This window comes from Galleria mellonella, unplaced genomic scaffold (assembly GCF_026898425.1).
Source record: "Galleria mellonella isolate WM207_F2 unplaced genomic scaffold, CSIRO_AGI_GalMel_v1 utg38, whole genome shotgun sequence".
NCBI classification, from domain to species: domain Eukaryota; kingdom Metazoa; phylum Arthropoda; class Insecta; order Lepidoptera; family Pyralidae; genus Galleria; species Galleria mellonella.
Window position 1 is genome coordinate 5,090,103 of NW_026442090.1, and position 20,336 is coordinate 5,110,438.

General features: G+C 32.1%; 2 protein-coding genes and 1 long non-coding RNA gene across 6 annotated transcripts; 2 read left to right on the forward strand and 1 right to left on the reverse strand.

Annotated features, from left to right (window-relative positions):
- The first annotated feature begins 327 nt into the window (after positions 1-327).
- Positions 328-2,732, forward strand: LOC128201248 (uncharacterized). Its single transcript, XR_008253133.1, has 2 exons — positions 328-2,067; positions 2,506-2,732. It is a non-coding gene; the product is annotated as an uncharacterized LOC128201248 (long non-coding RNA).
- Positions 2,733-5,573: 2,841 nt separating this feature from the next.
- Positions 5,574-10,951, reverse strand: LOC113522828 (uncharacterized). 4 transcript variants are annotated; one of them, XM_052897673.1, is made up of 7 exons: positions 10,813-10,951; positions 9,798-9,883; positions 8,874-9,129; positions 8,035-8,168; positions 7,043-7,103; positions 6,529-6,643; positions 5,574-5,818 (listed from the first exon to the last, which is right to left on the reverse strand). In XM_052897673.1, the coding sequence occupies exons 2-7, from the start codon at positions 9,877-9,879 to the stop codon at positions 5,633-5,635; spliced, it is 834 nt and encodes a 277-aa protein (XP_052753633.1). In that variant the 5' UTR covers positions 9,880-9,883; positions 10,813-10,951; the 3' UTR covers positions 5,574-5,632. The 4 variants fall into 4 exon arrangements, with proteins under 4 accessions (XP_052753633.1, XP_052753634.1, XP_031769857.1 ...); XM_052897674.1 differs by having other exon boundaries at positions 10,721-10,828; XM_031913997.2 differs by lacking the exon at positions 10,813-10,951 and adding an exon at positions 10,728-10,782.
- Positions 10,952-17,420: 6,469 nt separating this feature from the next.
- On the forward strand, positions 17,421-19,805 carry LOC113522538 (lethal(2)neighbour of tid protein 2). Its single transcript, XM_031913955.2, has 2 exons — positions 17,421-17,547; positions 17,656-19,805. The coding sequence occupies exon 2, from the start codon at positions 17,691-17,693 to the stop codon at positions 19,170-19,172; it is 1,482 nt and encodes a 493-aa protein (XP_031769815.2). The 5' UTR covers positions 17,421-17,547; positions 17,656-17,690; the 3' UTR covers positions 19,173-19,805.
- The last annotated feature ends 531 nt before the right edge of the window (positions 19,806-20,336 follow it).

A 20,336-nucleotide genomic window follows, 5' to 3' on the forward strand; every position in this document is an offset into this window, starting at 1 on the left:
TCTGGTGGGATAATACAGTCCTTCCATAAATCGTTAAAAATTTGTAAGAGTTTAGTAAGGTTTATTTTATTCAGCAATCGAAACATATTGTATGTTAAGCGATCAAGGCCACTAGCTGTATCTTTTCTAGATTTTACTGCACTGGATATTTCATCAATTGAGAATGGGTCAGTGAGAAATTTTGGGCATGAATTAACAGAATTAAACTGTTTGTCATCAAAAGGTGAGTGTACAAAATCAGGAGTATATTTGCGTAAAAAATCATTGACCCATGATATATCTTTAAAATGATTTGGACGATGTTTTGAATTTAGTTTTCTCATATTTTGCCAAACAGTGGAAATTGGTGTTAATCTATTAAATTTGGAACAAAATTCCTGCCACCCCTGTTGTCTTACTTGCTTAATTACTAACTTTTTAACAGCTTGAACTCTTTTAAAATTTATGTAATTATCGAGAGTTGGATTTTGTTTAAACCTAAGGTAAGCCGCTTTACTATCATTGACAGCTGTCGCACACCTGTTATTCCACCAAGGTACTGCAATATGTTTGTGCCTCTTTGAAGTATTTGCACCGCTATTTGATAAGTTCCTACGTGGAACGGAACGTTCCACAGCTGTCAAAATAATTTTACAGAACCTATTGTAATTGTTTAAGGGTTCATTGACATCATACTCGAAATCCAAAAGTAATTGATTAACAGTTTCAGAATAAAGATCCCAATTAACGAGACGTAGGTTTATACGATTTAACAAAAGTTTATTAACTTCATCTATAGGAGCATGTTGTTCACCTGACGGAGTTGATGAAGAGTTCTTTGTGTTTATTTTAGTAAAAGTCGGCAGGTGATAACTTCCTAACGGATCATCATGAACCGACCACTCGCATTTTAATGATATGGATGAGGATACCATAGTTAAATCAAGGCCATTGGGTCTCCAAATATGAGAGCCAACAGTAGTAACTTGCTTATCATTTAATAGTACCAAATTACATTCATCTAAACAATCAAGAATGTCTTTACCTCTTGTATTAGTGGAGGTACAACCCCACATAGTATGATGTGCATTTAAATCTCCAGATATGATAGTGGGTTTAGGAAGAGACTCCAAAAAGAACTTAAATTTGGCTTTAGTAAAACTAGGTGTACTATTGGTAGGACAGTAAATACTGGCAACTGAATACCAAGAATTATTAACTTCAATACTAATAGCTATAGTTTGCAAAGAATTGTCGAAAAAAGAGTGAAGTTTTTTATATCTAATACTATTATGTATAATAATCGCTACTCCATTGTGGTTATTACCACAATCATTTCGTTCTATACAATAATCTTTAATTTTTAATTTGTAATGTGGTTTTAGCCAAGTTTCTGAGATGAGAGCAATGTGAATATGATGTTCATTTAAAAATTGTGTAAAAATATGTCGATTGCTCAGTAGGCTCTGAGCGTTCCACTGTATGATAGTTAATTGATCTCGATTGAATTTTGTGAAATAGGTGTATTACCAAAAGTATCATATAACACATTCAAAACACTTTTAGTGTTAATAGATGTGTTCTTTGTGTTATGTAGTGAAATAAGTTTGATTATGCTTTCTATTAAAAGTGATAAACTCTTGTTATCAGAATTTAGAATTGAAATTAGGTCTACATTTTTTTTTTAGGTTTGTTACCCAGTTTAGGAAATATTTCAGTGCTAAGTATATCTCCAAAAGAAGCAGGTCTGAATTTAGATCTATTTTCAGCAATTTTCTTTTGTTTAACAGGGCATTGCGGTGATACACTTGTGTGATTTCCATTGCAGTGTACACAAATAGCGTTTTCCATTCCAGTTGTACAAGTTTTATAATTATGCTCACCTTTGCAGATGCTGCAACGCTCAGAATTCTTACAGAATTTAGCTAAATGTCCATACCTCAAGCACCGGTAGCATTGTTTAACTGGTGGTATATATGGAGTGACATTGTGCGCCAACCTCCAATATCCAGATATTCAGGTAATACAGATGCAGCAAAAGTAATTGTCACGGTTAGAGTTGGCTGTAACACATATCCATGAGTCAAGGTATTTTTTTTCTTAAAATTCTTTTAATAGCAATAATTTTCTTAGAACTCGATATCATAGTATATATTTTTTTATTAGATATATTTGTAGGTACATTTCTAATAACGCCTGTAACTTCTGTTGAAGAAGCAGGAATACTGGCCTTAAAATGGTAGTCATTTAAAAAAGTTTTATTATTTAAAAAAGCATTGGCTAAGTCTGGCTTTTGAAAGTATACTCCGATTTTGAATTTATTTATAGATCTAAGATAAGTTACCCCTTTATTAAATCGTTTTAAACAGGAGGAGAGTGAGAGCAAGTCTCTGGATCCAATGGTTTTCTGACTATCTGAGGATTCTACAAAGACAACAAATTCTGTCCCAGGGGATTCCTCGGGATATCTTCTAATATAATCTGTGACGTAGTAAGGTTTATACTTATCGGCCTTATCAATTTCAGATTCTGAGTCAGTAGAAGTATCTTCCGAATATATATCCTTGTCATTACAAGGTTCATGGTCTACATCACCTGAATCGTCATCTTTTTTTTCCTTTTTCTACAACTGCGCTTCCCCATGAATGCTAATTATATTACTGTCGCTGAATTTAGTGAAAATATAATATTTTATTCAATAATAAGAATTGATAGAGATAGTTTTAATAAATTAATAAAAAAAATTTAAAAAACCCGCTTGTTCTTATTCGAGTTTCCCGCCTTTTTCCCTGATTTCGAAACGGTCTAAAAAATATATATAATGACATTGACAGTAAAGTAATGACATGACACTAACAATGACAACAAATGACATTAGCACCATAGATTACTAATGCCATAGATTGAAGATAGTATTTTCAATTAAGGCTTAATTTACATGAATAAAATAAAGTATAGAAGCTCTTATAAGATCATAATAATGCATAATAATAAAAAAAATCTTATTCTTTGTATAAATGAAAATTGTGAATACGTATCTAATAGCACAGACATCCACATTGCGATTTTAAACACTGTAAATGTATACTGTTAGTTATTTTTATGATTATTTGGCTTTATTATGGGTAACAAATCTCACAGGAATATATATTACTTTCTAATTCAGCAACGGCTTATAGTTAATCTTTTTATCATTTTCCCTATAACAGATTATTCCCTATAACAGCAAGCATTGCACAAAGAATTCAGAAACTATTGCCAATTGGTAACAAATTATATTACGTAATACGATTACTTTCTACTTTTATACAATTACTTTCACTATTTTTTTGACAAATAACACTTTTTACGATCTAGTATTAGTATATTATTTTATTATGAAACTTAAGAGAAATGGATTGATAATAAAAATGCTTAAATATTGTAGTTCTCTTTTATCACGTCTTCATTGGTAGGAAAACAAAGACTAATAATGACAGAATACTAAAAACATAAGAACAATAGAAATATAAAAAAATGAAAGACGGAATATGACTATAAGCGGTCCCTCTATGCGTTAAGTCCGCCATTGTATATTAAATCTTGTAATGTGTCCAATGTAAATTATGTATAATAAAGATTTTATGAATACAAATACAAAAATAAAATTACAAAGACGACGTCATCATTTACCAAAAGGAGACTTTGTACAATAGTCGTTTGTTTGGGCACCTTTGTCCCATTCGTGTTTCTACCGAGAAGCAATTGTTTGCATGGCTGTGATTCAGCTTCAAAGGTGAAATAGGGTAGTGAATTTACAGGGTACAGAGGAATAACACCTGAATCCTCAGGAATGAATTATGTCCATGGTACTGGTCATGTCTATAGGCGACGGTTACAACTTTCCATCAGGTAGGCCGTCAACTCGTTAGTCATTGTAAGAAGCATAAGAAGAAATCAACGTTCGCTTGCTATTTGCTTTTAGATACAAAGCATGTTATATAAGATTAGGTACAGCAAATTTTGTGCAATTTTCGTGTTTTAGACTTTTTATATAGAGAATCATCTTGCAAACGTTTTGGACTAATTGGATTTGGAATGATCGATGCTGTCTTCACCCAATCCTACATCTTTCGCCCTATTAGAGATCACATGCATTTAAGGGGGGGGGGGGGGTTCACGTTTTACGTTCCCACCCAAGAATGGGGTGAGCACGCCCCCACGTAGCAAATAATCTTAAATACGCTAATGTTAAAAAAAAATTAACTACAAGACAAAAATACCTTCATTCAATTTACTACAACATTTATGACAGATATGTTTATTATTTTAATAGAAATAATACTGATTTATTGACATGCCTACGTGCACAGCGAATTAGTGAATGCAATTGGCGCCTAACCGCTCCTTACAGCAATGAATATACCTAATACAGAAGAGCCCTATATTTAGGGCATTTGTCAATTAATGGCTAAAATTAGAATGACGATTTGAATACCAAGTTAGCTTAAGTCGCCTGTAGTAAGTCAAGGAGACGATTACAGTACGATTTCAGGATTTTATTATGAAATAAGCTCTCTGCTGAGAATTTCCCAAATTACTTTAAAATAAGGCTCCTCAAAGAATATATTAACTACGTTAAATGCTTTCCATAAAGCGAGCCGTATGCTTATCTGCTATTTCGTTGGCATAAAAGTAATAATATCACTATATAAGACATTATCGTAATCATTCTACTAATCAATATCGGTATAAAATTGTAAAAATGCTTGGGATTAATCATTACAGTTATGGATATGGGCATTGCTTTAGACGCCTTGTTAAAAGTGGGGGGGGGGGGGATTGTTAGCAATGAAAACTAGTTATTCCATTGCTGGTAATATGCCCTATATAACCTTATTAGATTAACCTCTACACGATCTTTCTGGAAACACGAACATACATCTGGATACAAATGTATGTTCGTGTGTGTAAAAAAATGTGTTATTATAAATACCGAGTAGGGGAGAAAGGGATTGTTAGTAATGGAGACTAAGAATCCCATTGCTAGCAATATACACAACCTGGTCGACCTCCTTGCGGTTCCCCCTGGAAACTATCATGGTTAATTCCTGATGAATTCATCATGATAAGCTAACTGGCCTGTTTTCATTATCATCAATCACCCTTCACTGGTGCTCCGCTAGCGTATCCCGTTAGGCGGGGTAACCATTCCATTTTCACCCATAAAAAAAAAAATACCGAGTATAATTTTAACGTTCATCGTATGGTCAAATTTCATATACCATAGTTTCATATCTTATAATATGAAACTATGGTAGTTTATAGCCTAAAGAACTTTACTAAAAATGAATATCGTTCTGCCTGCATCTGCAAGCATATAGCAAATAACTTGAACACGGTACTCGCAGAACTGTTAGTTCTATAGATTAAATAGTATCTGCGATCCAATAATTTCTGTTTTCAAATGTAACTTGCGCTGTAATAGTTTTACATACAAATGTTATTGCGCAAACATCTTTATTCTATGCCAGGTATTGTTCATGTTGTTTTGTAGCAAACTGTAGCTTTGTAATTCTACATCTACAACTACAATTATATATAAAAACAATTAATTCAGAACAAATTCATTTAATTATATACATTTCATCACATTAGATCTTAATTATTTTTTTTATCCCAAGATATCGTTAATTGTGTAGTCCTTGAGTACCTCGTTGATCACATCAAAGAGTACTGAGCTGAGAATGTCACCTACGCTGTCCACGTGTTTCTGTACGAGATCCTGAGAGATGTTCTGTACCAGATTACTAATGAATCTGTTGATGAGTCTAGAACCAGTCATACCATCAACGTGAACCTGAAATATATTAAATAGTATTAAACCTTTTTATGAGAAAATAGAAATATACAAGCCTGCGGAACGGCCTGTTAACAATGTAAATAACTTTTTTATTGCTACCACGTGACATGTATGAGAAGAAAGAGACATTGCAATTACTTATTACAGTTTACGTAAATTATAGATAGATAAAAGCTTGTTGAAAACATTTTGTTTTTAAAAATATGACTAGTAATATATCCATATCTTAGATTATATAGAGTTTCAAAAATGCGTCATCCTTTTGTGAGCTAATTGTAAAATTAACCGACTCTTTTTTTATCAGTATTCTATATATTTACGCATTCAATGTATCTTGACGTATTATTTAATAAATAAAATAAGTGATACGCATTAAAAAGATGCAGAATTTATAAGACAAAATAAATATAGAAATTATAAAAGAATCACTCATAACTATTTATCACGCAAAATTCTAAGAAAAGTTGACCCATTTTTCTCAAAGCATTTCTATGGAGACACTATCTATCTAATCTTAGATCCATGTATGCACCAATGTTAAGAAATGAACACTAGTACTGTCGGCATCGTCATTAATTATACAATATTAGATACCTAGGCACCTTGTATTCAGAAAAATATTTTATACCACTGATTTTGTGAGATAAAAATCACCTATCTAAAAAAGACAAAACAAATCATGAAGAAGGTAAATTTGCAATACTTACCAGTGTATCGTGGATGTCAATCTTGATATTCAGTTCCCTCAAGGTCAGGTAGCCGCCCAAGAGGTTCGTTCCTAGTCGTACGTCAACGCCGACTTCGATACGGTGGACAAACAGTCTGCAAACAGTCTCGTGATGAGTATTATTACGTCTAATGTAATAACATCTCAACAATTTGTATAGCTAATTGTTGTGTAGTTGTAGATAGTTTTAGTTAGCACGCTACGGAATTCATAGGTCTGTCCAGCGTGTGTCCCGCAAATAGTATTGGAAATATTTAAATGAAATTTGGTACATACTTTAATATTAAGAACTATAACTATTTATTTTACAATGGAAAATAACATCCATTTCTATAGTAAAATCTTGTATCACTTTTGTGTATCTTCTTATTTATATTATTATTTATATAATTTTAATTTTATATTTGTAATTGATGAAATAAATAAATAAAATAAAAATTCACTAGTTAGTAGTGGTAGTAGTAGGTAAACCTATTTTAATATTTTTTTTTTACCTGAAGTTACCAGCAGCTCTGTGTCTCACGAGTAGAATTCGAGCTTGGGTGTTGTAACGGCCTAGAAACAAAAACAGAACGCAAATACTATAAAGTTGAACCTCACAATATATATAGAATTATATTCTAATAAACGCGAAAATCCCTAATGTTATATTTTGCCAACTGGAAACATAAAAAAATATTTAGAGAACTCCGATACATTATTCTTAACATAAATATCAACTGGTATATAGGATATATCATTAATAATTTTGAATAATATAAATAAATAATAATAATACCTTTATCTTTGAATCAGAGCAATAACTTTTTATTTATTATGTCGTGGAGTACTTTAATATAAGTATAATGTATCAGCACTTGGAGTAGTTACGCTTCTTTAAACTGATTAGCTCTCAAAAGTTTGCTCTAAAAATTTGGTGTAACTCAACATCGAACTCACGACTTCAGTCGGACACATGTACCTAATGGAACCATCAGGCCCTACTAAATATCAATTTCAATCTAAAATCTGATGCTGCTAAAAAAACGAATCTTTATATGTTTACTAATATTATAAATGTAAAAGTGAATTTGTTTCTTTCCTCTTTGCGCCATAACGACTCGATGAATCGTCATGAAAATTGTTATACACGTACATGCTTACTATTCGGGATGCAGAAGGGTATAGGCAACTGGCCAATCAATATAAATAGACATGAGGGGAGGGATTGTTAATAAGGGAGACTAAGGTCCCCATTGCTAGCAATACACTCAACCAGGTTGACCTCCACGTGGTCCCCTTAGAGACCATCGTGCTGAATTACACAAGTGTATTCATCACGATGGGCTAACTGACCTGTCCTTTCATCCTCACCTATCATCACTCACTGGTTCCCCGTCAATGTATACCGATAGCGCAGGCAGGGTTACTATGGTAACATGAACAAGGTCGCGACTGAAAAGTAATTATAATTAATAAAATAACAATAATCAATAGTTAAACTTACAGCTGAGAGAGAACCAGGGCTGTGTAACGTGCACGCTCACTGTGAGACGTATCGGATTGAAACTGACTCTGTCAATGACGTACCAACGTAGACCTTCAGCACGGATGTCACGGATGGTAGCCGACGCTCGGACCCTGTAATAATTGTCATTTGTATATGTTTTACTAAAACATCACAATACCACGGGACCGACTATCGGGACAAAAACGGAATATCGCATTATTATAGGATCTCGCAGGTTACAATAATTATGTTATTACAATTACTACGTACATAGACACTAAAATGCAGTTGTCATATAAAAAGAAACATTATAAATTAGGGCAGTATCTCTGTTAAAATAGTTTAATAGTTTCAAGTTGCAAAATGTTCAAATAAGTACCACGTTGGGCGCAATTTTATTTTAAAGAGTTTTGTTTTAATAACTTTGACTTTTATATATAAACACGATTTCATATATATATATATAATAACACAATCACATCAATCGCTTGGTCCTCAAGCTAGGACACCCTGTGTTATTAGATTGTAGATACCCAGTTCAGAAAAATTCGTTGCCTAAACGCCCTAACGGGAACCAAACCCGGGACCTCATGTTTAGAAGGAGTAACCCACAGCAAAATTATAATTTACCAACTAAAATGTTAAACTATGAGTATTTAAATAAATTGATTAAAAAGAACAATCTTCAGACTAAATACAATTACATTTTAACCCACTTCAAAACGTATAATATAATAATATCTTTGTTAATTGTATATCTATTTTGATGCTTCTTTGAACTGTTAAAAACATAATAAAATATTGTAAATAAACGAATAAAATATATTTATCCATACCCTGTTACAGACAATTCGAATGGTCCAACTTGATCAATAACAAGTGGGTCCAGAGGAGGAAGGAAATCGTTTCCATTGATGACAATATCCCGGAAGACTTCCAGAAGGTTGATGATCAAGTCTTCCAGCAGGCTCCTTGATACGCTGTTCTCCAGCGCTTCCAGATCAGTGGCGAATTGCTCGTCATTAGGCTCCGTCGTTAGGGATTTCAGGTTCAAGTCAAAATGACTCTCACTCAATTTGCCTTCAACATGATCTGAAAAAAATTAATTCATTTATTTATTTTATACAAATACATTTACAAGAGACGTTTTTAAAGCATAATTTTGTCACTATCGCATTCTGCAGCCAATCAGTGTCGTCAACTTGTTTGCATAGTCACAAAAAAAAATATTTTATCTGTACTCAATACGTAAAAAAATTTTATAACATTTTTTGCTTGCCCTTAGAAAGTCATTTTAAAATGTTCTGTTCTAAATATTATATATTTACTTAGAACCATACATACATATTCTTCAATGTGCAATATGCAATAAAGAGTTCTATTATTATTAGTATAGATAATATTTTCAGCTGACTAGTAAATACAGAAAAAAATATTTATACAATATATTTTTATTTGGTTGCTTGGGCACTACTTTCCCATTCGTATTTCTACCGTGAAGCTGTTGTGTTTGCATGGCTGTATTTCAGTTTAAAGGATGATATATGACAGTGAATTTACAGGGTACAGAGGAATAACCGCTGAATCTTTAAGAATGGTAACGCATGGGGGATATCATGGGCGAAATAGTTATTACGTCCATGGTACTGCTCATGTTTATAAGCGATTGTTACCACTTTCTATCAGGTGGGTCGACAGCTTATTTGCCATTCTAAGTTGTTTAAAAAAATAGTTAAAAGAGAAATCAATTTAGCACTTACCAATTACCTGCTCGCTCTCGTATGGAACAGCAGCGCCCACATAGGCGCTGGCGATCAAAAGCACTAAACAAATATTCTTCATTTTTCTGAAATAAAATTTGGCGTTATTAGTATTCAAGTTCATTTTTGTAAGAAATATATATACATTTAATTTGCTATTTTGTTGTATACTATTTTGTATTTGACAATCAATAATTAGTAAGTGTTGCATTATCGCACTATTTTCCTGGCTCTCAACTTGGAATCACAGGCATACTTAGGCCGTGCTCATCCCAAAATGGTATAGTGTCCACCCTAAGATGCTAATGGCCATTGCAACTATGCGCAGACATGTCTGAAACTAGATAAATGCCTTTTTAAAGGGCCAAGCAAACTCTTGGAAACTAAACTTGCCAATGCCTAGAATGTATCTAGATATACACAGAAAAATTACACAACGACTATCTCATTCGTTGTATGGCCATAACAATTAATCTTCTTCTTATAGTACGATCCAGAACAACCGAATCCGAGGCAATTTAAAAAATTCGGGACTAGAACCCGGGATTTTAATTATATCACACATTACAATAGATATTTAAAATATTGATGTAAAAGATAGATACATCAAAATACATTCACCAATCCTGCTAATATTACAAATATAAAGATTTGAATGCGTGTATTATATATTATTGAAACTAATGACATTTTTCCGATACACATAGATAAATAGAAATATTTAAAAAAAATCCAAATTTTCATAAAAACTGCAACATCAGGTCTAGGTAACCGTTATCGATCCCATTTTTCAGATCAGAACTGCACATGACATTACAAATGACAATCGGGTTTTTGGTATACGTTACCCTTTCCGCTACACACTGTATACTAATAAATAACTAAGTAACAACTATAAGTAATAATTAATAGAACCAAATTACCAATTACATTAGATAAAAGAAATTGGTATAAAAAGCGTTGTTATTTACTGAAAGTAAGATAATAAGGCACTAATTGAGTAAACACCACTAACCTTGTCTACTACTTCCCTTCGTATTTGAAGACTTAGTTGTTATTGTTCTTTTATATAACAACAATTATCATCAATCACTATTATCTTTATTTATCCGATTTATATTTTTTTTTTATCGTATTTGCTCGATTATTATTAAAAATATTTCTTATGCAGCTAAATAATCTTTAGGTATTAACATACGAACATAATAATTAAGTAGATAAATAGAGTAAGGTTGTAATAATTGGACCAATAATTTATAAAATATACTTGTATTATAGTCCACTGAGAACACAGTTATCTAGTACCTAACCGTAACTCGTGAACCCGCCTATTTTGAAAATAAGTTTACTATTTATTTTAAAAATCATTCTTTTCGCCAGAAACCTATATTTACATCTATACCATTTTGTTTCATCATTATACGTAGATTCCTCATTACAGGACAGGAGGTACTGTCAGTAACAAATATGTCAGTCCCCATTGCTAGCAATATATATCCTGTCTGGTCGATCACCATGCTGTCCTCCCTGACAACCATTGTGGATAATTTCTAGTTAAGATTGATCACTATACAAAATTAGACAAGAAATACTAAATGGCAGGGTGAAAGGGATTGTTATTAATGGAATTTGACAGCCCCATTGCTAGCAATATGCCTTATTAGGTCGACCTCCACGTGGTTCCCCCTGGAAACCATCGTGAATAATTCTTGTTTAATTCGTCACGATGGGCTGACTGACCTACTTCATCCTCACCTATCATCTTTCACTGGTGCCCCGCCGGTGTATACCGATAGCGCGGGTGGGGTTACCATTCCATTATCATCCATTAAAAAAAAAATTAATGGCGCTAGAATCGAGACTTGTGGTTTTTGTTGATTATTTTGTTATAAAAGATAATTTGAAGTAAAAATTCTACATTGGCGAGTGATTTTTATTATTATGTATGATTGTGATGTGACAGATAAGACATTTTCCTGAAGGAATTACAACCCACACAATCACAATTGGATGACAGAATCTCTGGAGGACTTTAATATTATATTCGATGACCTCAATAGTGCTTCTCAACAAGTAGGTCTTAACATTAGCATTGTTTATTTTCACAAGCTCCTTAAATAAAATGGCAAGCCATAATGGCCTAAATATTATTTTTTTTGGCCACATAAAATATCAGTGTTTTGTTCTTTTGAGGGCAAAGCAATTGAGTTGTGTGTGTATTGTATTTTGTGTTATTATGGTACACGCATGAAAGAAAAAAAATATGGTACTTCTTTTATTTACTTTCCTTTTATTTGTATACCTATGCATTCTTTTATTTCTTCTTTGTGTATATCTAATTACGACTGTTGTTATTTGAGTGTTATTAGTAACGCAAACAAATTATTAACTAGAACTAGTTATTCTAGCAGGGTATCTTGAAAAAAAAATCAATATATTGGAAGATACATTTTTTTAATGAATGTTATTACCCCGCCTGCGCTAACGGTATACGCTGGCGGGGCACCAGTGAGGGATGATAGATGAGGATGAAAAGGCAGATCAATTAGTCCATCGTGATGAATACACTTGGAATTCAGTACGATGGTTTCCAGGGGGTACCACGGAAAGGTCGACCTGTTAGGGTATATTGTTAGCAATGGGACTGATAATCCGCATGACTAAGAATCCCTCCCCCGCCTGGTACATACATTAGACTCCGAACTTGTTCAAAGTTAGTCCAATTATGGCAACCTTACCCTCATTATAGGTATATCGAAACTTTCTAAATAAACAAATCAAAACTCTTTTATCTATATCTAGATAATTACCCAATGGCAATGATTGACACCATGCGAATTTCGTCACAAATAGCCTCACAATGATTAAGTTGATATCGTAAAATATTAAAGAGATTTAGCAGGTAGATTGTCTAATAATATAAGATTGTGTTCCATAAAAAAAACCGCCTTCAATTGTGGCAATGCCAGTTATTGTGATTTAAAAACTAAAGTACTGAATCGATTTTGATAAAATTTCTATGGGACCATTCTGAAAGTATATCCTTTCAAATACAAAAATTTTCTTCAAACCTGTTTATAACTGACGAAGCCATGAAGTAATAAATATACAAAAACACAACCGAATTGACAACCTACTACTGTAGTCGATTGAAAATGCACATTTTTAGATAGCACTAATTGATTGATTTAAAAAAAATCTAGTATAATTCCTACAATATTGAGACAGTCAAACTTCAAGAAAATCAAGTGACAAAATACGCTATAAAAACCTATGGTCTTACTAAAAACAGTGTTTATTTAAATTGCGTTTAACATAAATCCGTCTAAATGATTGAATATTGTTCAGTCACATAAAATTACATGTATGTATGTACATTTGTAGTTTTATATGCCAAAATCTATATATTATTATAATAAAATTTATTATTTTAAACACCTTTTATTTTTAATAATATAAACGATATTTTAATAGTCTAGGAAATATCAGCCTACAATATATTCATTTCCATGTAATCGCAATAATTTGGCTGTTAAAAAGTTATGTAATTGTCCTGTACTTGAAAAAGTATCTAACGTAAAGTATTTGGGTATAATAATAGATGAAAAACTTAACTGGAAAAAGGATAGGTATATCTACACTCTCTAAGAGACTACGTAAATTTATATATATATATATATATATATATATATATATATATATATATATATATATATATATATATATATATATATATATATATATATAATGTCTACTTCCATACTGTATTTGTTCGTGGGGTGCAGCTCTATTAAGCCTAGAACAAGAGCAATATTAAAAGTTTGATTTTACTTCCCATTTATGAAGTTTATGTATTAATTAAGGTTTTTACAGCCCATAAACTGTTAATTTACCAGCGTATTCGAAAATGCCAATGAAGTCTACTACCATTATCCGCTGGTAATAAAAGACGTCAACGTTATCAATTTTTAACGGTCTTATTATTTAATAAATTTAGTCAAACAATCCCATGACGTTGAGTAACTATTAAATTAAAGATAAAATTAAACAATTGCTGGACCTGCTGCAGTATGTCAATGATGAAAATTTAATAAATGTGCAGTAGACCAAATCAAGAGACAGTACACACACACACACACACACTTTAAACTACACACACGCTCAAGCACACACACATACACATATATAATATACGATATTTTTTTATATCTGTTGTTGTGTTAGATCAGTTATAAATTAATTGATGTAAATAGAAAGGAACTGATTCTTAATACATAAATAATGCTATTTCAGGAATAAGGGTATATGAAATTGTAAGCTGATATATGCTATAATTGTTTTTTCCAAAATTCACATCTTCCCTTTTGAGTAGGAGAGATGGCAAACTATTATTGTTTTGTTTAGACATAAACAGATGTGACATACCAACTTTGAAACAAAGAACCATATGCAAGTCTGTCCATTCCAATACACCGCATGTATAATACCAGTGCATACTATTTTTGCGGCGTGGTCCCTGAATAGAATAGGCCACCCCTTCCTTTCCTGTGGATGTCGTAAGAATCAACTAAGGGAAGGCGATGGATGGGCAGCAGCGTCCCTCTTAAAACATCTCTAAAGCCTAACTGCGGTTGTTAACCTGCCTGACAAGCGTGGCAACTGCTGGCAAAATACCCTAAGGGAAGGTATATGTTCAACAGTGGACAGTAAAAGGCTGATATGATCATACTACTTTTTTTATCGTAACTGGAACTTCATCTCATAGTAGTACGTTATACTAAGTCTATGTTCTCCTAGGTATACACTGGCAAATGAGCAAGTAGCAATCTGTTAAAATGAGCATGAAAAAAATAATAAAATTTGCCTATAGTTGTAATATAAATACCTAAGCTACGCAGTATTGTCTTGTTAGTTCTAATATTGTGAAAACGAATGACTTATTTGTCTATCAGTTGATTTAAGTGATATTATTGTGACTTTAATCGGTGACTAGATGACTTTATTATTGTTTTCCATTATTGTTATAGTACAGTAGGCAATGTGAAAGGATTATCATTACATACCTATCCATCACAAACACAGCATTGACAATACATATATACCGGGGAAAGAGATTGTTAGTAATGCGTATTACCATTCCCATTGCTAACAATATACCCTAACAGGTCGACGCCCCGTAGTTCCCCTGGAAACCATCGTGCTGAATTCCAAGAGTATTCATCACGATGGGCTAACTGACCTGTCTTTTCATTCTCACGTATCATCCCTCACTGGTGCCCCGCCAGCGTACAGTTAGCGCAGGCGGAGTTACCATACCATTTTCACCCATCAAAAAAGAACCTACCTTATTGTATAAAGTGCCCTAAAGATTGATTGTACCATTTAATTGTTTGCCGCCTGCGCTAACGGGATACGCTGGCGGAACACCAGTGAAGGAAGATAGATGAGAATGAAAACAGGCCAGTTAGCCCATCATGATGAATTCATCAGGAATTAGCCATGACAGTTTCCAGGGAGAACCGCGAGGAGGTCGGCCTGGTTGGGTGTATTGCTAGCAATAGGATTCTTAGTCTCCATTACTAACAATCCCTTTCCTCCCCAATAAGGTGGGTTTACACCAAACAAAATATCATTCTCCATTTACGGGGCGGATTTCCATATGAACATCTTTTATTTATTACTAGCTTTTACTTATGACTTCGTCCGCTTGACACAGATACATTTAGTAACCAGGATATCAGTAGCCTTTTCCTTCTCCATTTAAAAAAAAAAATTATAGCCAATATTTTAGACTCTAATGATACCCGTATGGGGTATCATTTAAATTTCAGTTCAAGCATTTAGAAGTTTAGGTGGAATAAAGTAACACACATAGGTGTATGAATATTGAAGACATTATACTCCTTTTGGCGCAGTCATGTAAAAATGTAATTTCAAGTATGTACCTACTATTTTCATTACTAGTTTTTACCCACGACTTCGTCCGCGTAACCTCCCCCTAGAATTAGAGAATTTATTAATTCATTCGTACTTAATAAATCTCTTTCGTAATTCTTCTTTCATCTATTTTCTACAAATGGCCAAACAAACACGACATTCTCTTTTCTGTAGCATTTGAACAATTATAATAATACATTCATATCTACCTATTTAATAAATAGATAGATAGACACTTTATTTTCATTATGATAAAAAGAATTAATCAATATAGAATTAGATCGTAATTGACTTTGATAAATTTATGATTAATTGTATAGATTTGTTAACAGTAATAAAACTAGCTATACACGTGACTTCGTTTGCATTTTTTATACTGTATAATAATGGACGTAACTACTAGCGGGGTACTAGTCAGGGAATGGTGAGAATAAAAACAAGTCATGATGCGAGGAATACAGTTATGAAATCATGTTTACAATTGTGTCTTAACTTAGCGTAAGAAAATTACTCCTTTATTAATAAAAACTCAGCCAAATGACTCATAAACCTTCTTCAGCTGTTGAAGTTTTTTCTTTAACGCAACTGTATATTGCTAATTTGAAAAAGTGATAAAATAATCTAATTATTCTATATTTACAAAAGGTTTTAGTTTTTATTAATAAAAGAGTTAAGGTTATAGATGCTTTTTTTAACACATAAAAATGGAATGGTAACCTCGGCTGCGCTATTGGTTTACGCAGGCTTATCCGGGATAGATAAAAGTGAAACAGGACATTTTGTTTTTACCACGAAGGCGGTAAACAAGCATAGAACACATGGAGCATCGCACGAGTAGCGTCCGATAGTAAATAGTTATAAAAAAAAAATTATTGTAGCTTATGAACGCCTGCAACACTAGGGGTGTTACGTGTACCCTTTTTGACGTACCCCATACTGTATGTACTCTCTACGTGAAATCTCGACAGGGACTCGGGCTCATTCCATAGCCTGAGCGTTCGCGAAGGAAAATTCCTTTGAAACCGCAGAGTGCGTAACCACTTAGGTTGAAATGTATGAGGACGAATTTATCAATCGTTTTTAATCTCACCATAATACTTATTACCAGATAAAAATGTAATAAGTTTTTTGGGGGTTTTATTGCATGCATGATTAATAATATACTTTTTTTGTCAAATTAATGCCAAGCAATATGCATTAAAAAACTTAGTCCTTATCTTATTTTATATTGTTAAATTACCTATTACTTATCAACTACATATCAATAATAAATCACATTATTAGTTATCATAAATCAAAATCAAATGTTTCATATGCGCTTGAAATCTTCAGCATTCTTTAGGTTTATCGGCATCTAAAAGACGGAACCTTCAATGAAACAGTCATTTGCATTATTAATATTAATTATTTAACCAGTATTAACCATTGTCTAAAATGTAACTTTGCGTACCCCTAATACGCTGGCGAGCCTTCTTTGGTTAATTATTAGTGTTGGATAATATATAGCAATATCTATATATTGTAAATATAATACCTATATAAGCAAGAACAAACATATCAAATATCGGTTATCGAATATATATATATATATATATATATATATATATATATATATATATATATATATATATATATATATATATATATATAAGTTGGCAGCATTGATCTCAGCTGTTAATGTCACTTTATCACGTCTGTACTGTCAGCTGTCACCAGTTATCATGTCATACTGTTGTCACATTGTATGATATCCATCCAAATTTCAAGAACAAGATTAGATTTTTTCTGGGATTATATTGGACCGGCGAAATAGGTACTAAAATAGAATTAGAACATATCTGTGATTATAAACGCCTCCACCTAGGCGCTCAACTATATTGAGATTGTAGTGACAAATACTAAAATTTAACGACAATTTCAGCATTACTATTTTTATGACTTACAAAGTTTCTTGAAATGGGTAATCGAAATAAAATCTACGAAATGTTTCAAACAATCAGAAAAAAGCTTACTTGGTCATATGCTGTAAGTTTAGTAATGAACCCAATCCAGCTACCGGTTGCTGCATTCCTCATTATCGTTGCGGAATTAATCATCAACATACTAGTGGTTGAACGAGTGCCCTACACTGAAATAGACTGGAAGGCGTATATGCAGGAATGTGAAGGATTCTTGAATGGGACCTTGGATTATAGCAAGCTTCGTGGTGACACTGGACCGTTAGTATATCCAGCTGGCTTCGTTTACATTTATTCTTTCTTTTATTTCCTCACAAATTATGGTGAAAATATTAGACTTGCTCAATATATATTTATTGGTATCTATCTGTTACAATTATTGCTGGTGTTAAGAATTTATATTAAAACAAGGAAAGTACCTCCATATGTTTTTTTAATAAGTATTTTAACATCATATAGAATACACTCAATCTATGTTTTACGTTTATTTAATGATCCTATAGCAGTACTTATGTTGTATGTTTCACTTAATTCATTTCTAGACGGTAAGTGGTATCTTGGTAGTATTTTCTATAGTTTAGGGGTATCTGTAAAGATGAATATCCTCTTGTATGCACCAGCTTTGTTTTTCTTTTATTTAATTAATTTAGGTTTGAAAGACACAGTTAAACAGCTTTTCATTTGTGGTATCATACAACTTGTTTTAGGTTTACCTTTTATAATAAGTAATCCTATTGCTTACTTAAAAGGCAGTTTTGATGTGGGACGTGTGTTCAATCACACATGGACAGTAAACTTTAGGTTCCTAAATGTAGAAACATTTGAAAGTAAATGTTTTCATTTAACTCTATTAGCAATACACATTGTGTTGCTCATTATATTTCTGCCCATGTGTATAAAATATTTTAAAAGTTATTGTAGATTAAAATACGTACAAAAGCAAGTTCAACCACAGATTGATGCCAAAAATACAGAAAGCAAGAGAAGAAAATTAAATAAAAGTAAACAGAAATTTGATATGAAAGCTGAAGCTCAAGAAAAGATTACTAAAGAACAAGAAGATTTTCTAAACTCATTTGAAGCCATGTTACAGAAGTCATCACAGAAGAGTGGGAAAAAAAATACAAAAAAGCCCATTGCACTTGAAGAGGATACATATTACAATATAAATTTTGATATATTGAGTCAGTTGTTTATTCTTCCAATGTTCATAGTGAACTTCATTGGTGTGGCGTGCGCAAGGAGCCTCCATTATCAATTTTACTCTTGGTATTTTCACAGCTTACCATATTTGTTATGGTCTTGCAACTTCACTGTAATTACAAGATTTTTACTTTTGGCTGTTATTGAACTTTGTTGGAATACTTATCCAAGTACAAATCTCACAAGTGCATTACTTCATATATGTCACTTTTTTATTCTTTATGGTGTGTACAAAAAAATATCATCTGAATTAAATGTGGCTTCTAAAGTCCAGTAGTGAAATATGTATATAATTGACTTTCTTCGTTGGTAATCTGGGTTATATGACCCCAGCTGCTTAATTTACTGATTTTTCATATCATAGGGTATCCTAACTTGAAAACCAAACAGTGTAATTTTATGACTTATAATATTTTATAATAGTTATAATTTATTAAGGTACAAATTGTAAGTCAGAGAAGGCTCAAATATGACTTCTTATAAATATAAAAGCATAAATAGATAGATGTTGCAAGTACATCAATTTACATGAAAATAAGTTTAATAGACTGTTTATTGTGATGTTTTAAAAGTAATTTGTTGACCAAACCAAACACTACATGCAACCTTTTAAAAATACTATTTTTTTTTTCTTTCAATATTTAAATAGACACTTGAGCTTATTTTAGAGATAAAAAAAATATACATGAGCTTGTGACATATTTGTGATAATCATAAATCATTACAAGGATGTATATTCTATTTATAATTTAAACCTATTAATGTCCATTTCTGAACATGAGCCTTCTCTTTTCTCAGACTGCCACTAGGAATAAGTAGTGCACTCATGAGCTAAAAAACGTTAAGGTTCTTGATGAACACTTGTAAAAAAATATTTTTGTAAATATATTAAAGTTATTTACTAAGGTTATGTTATATTAGTTTTATTTTTAACCACATACTAGTTACCTATTTCATGGTAAGTCATTGATCACTTGCTCCTGGGCAAGAATAATATTTTTTTTAATGCCTGCAGTCAACTATCTATATTCTTCCATATTGCAAATATTATTTCCGTAAATTGTGAAGTAGAAATATAATAAGCAGAATAGGACAAGTATCTATTTCAATCATAATAATATAGTGGAATAATCTTAATAGATTCAATTATTATTCTCTAAGAGTAATTTTTTTATATTGTAACTTTTTGTATTGCTGTAGATATTCCAATAAAAAAGAAATTACGGGCGATTTAAGTCTATTAGATTGCAAAAGAATTTTCAGAATAGACAAAAATATTATATAACATACACAAAATATAGGTGAACTGAGAACTTCGTGCTTTTGGAAGTATATGATCTATTTCAGCTGGCATATAACAGTCGTGTATATAAATATTTAGGCCGTTATCAAAATTTTAATCTGCAAGATTTACCTATTTGTGATATAAAATTAATGATTT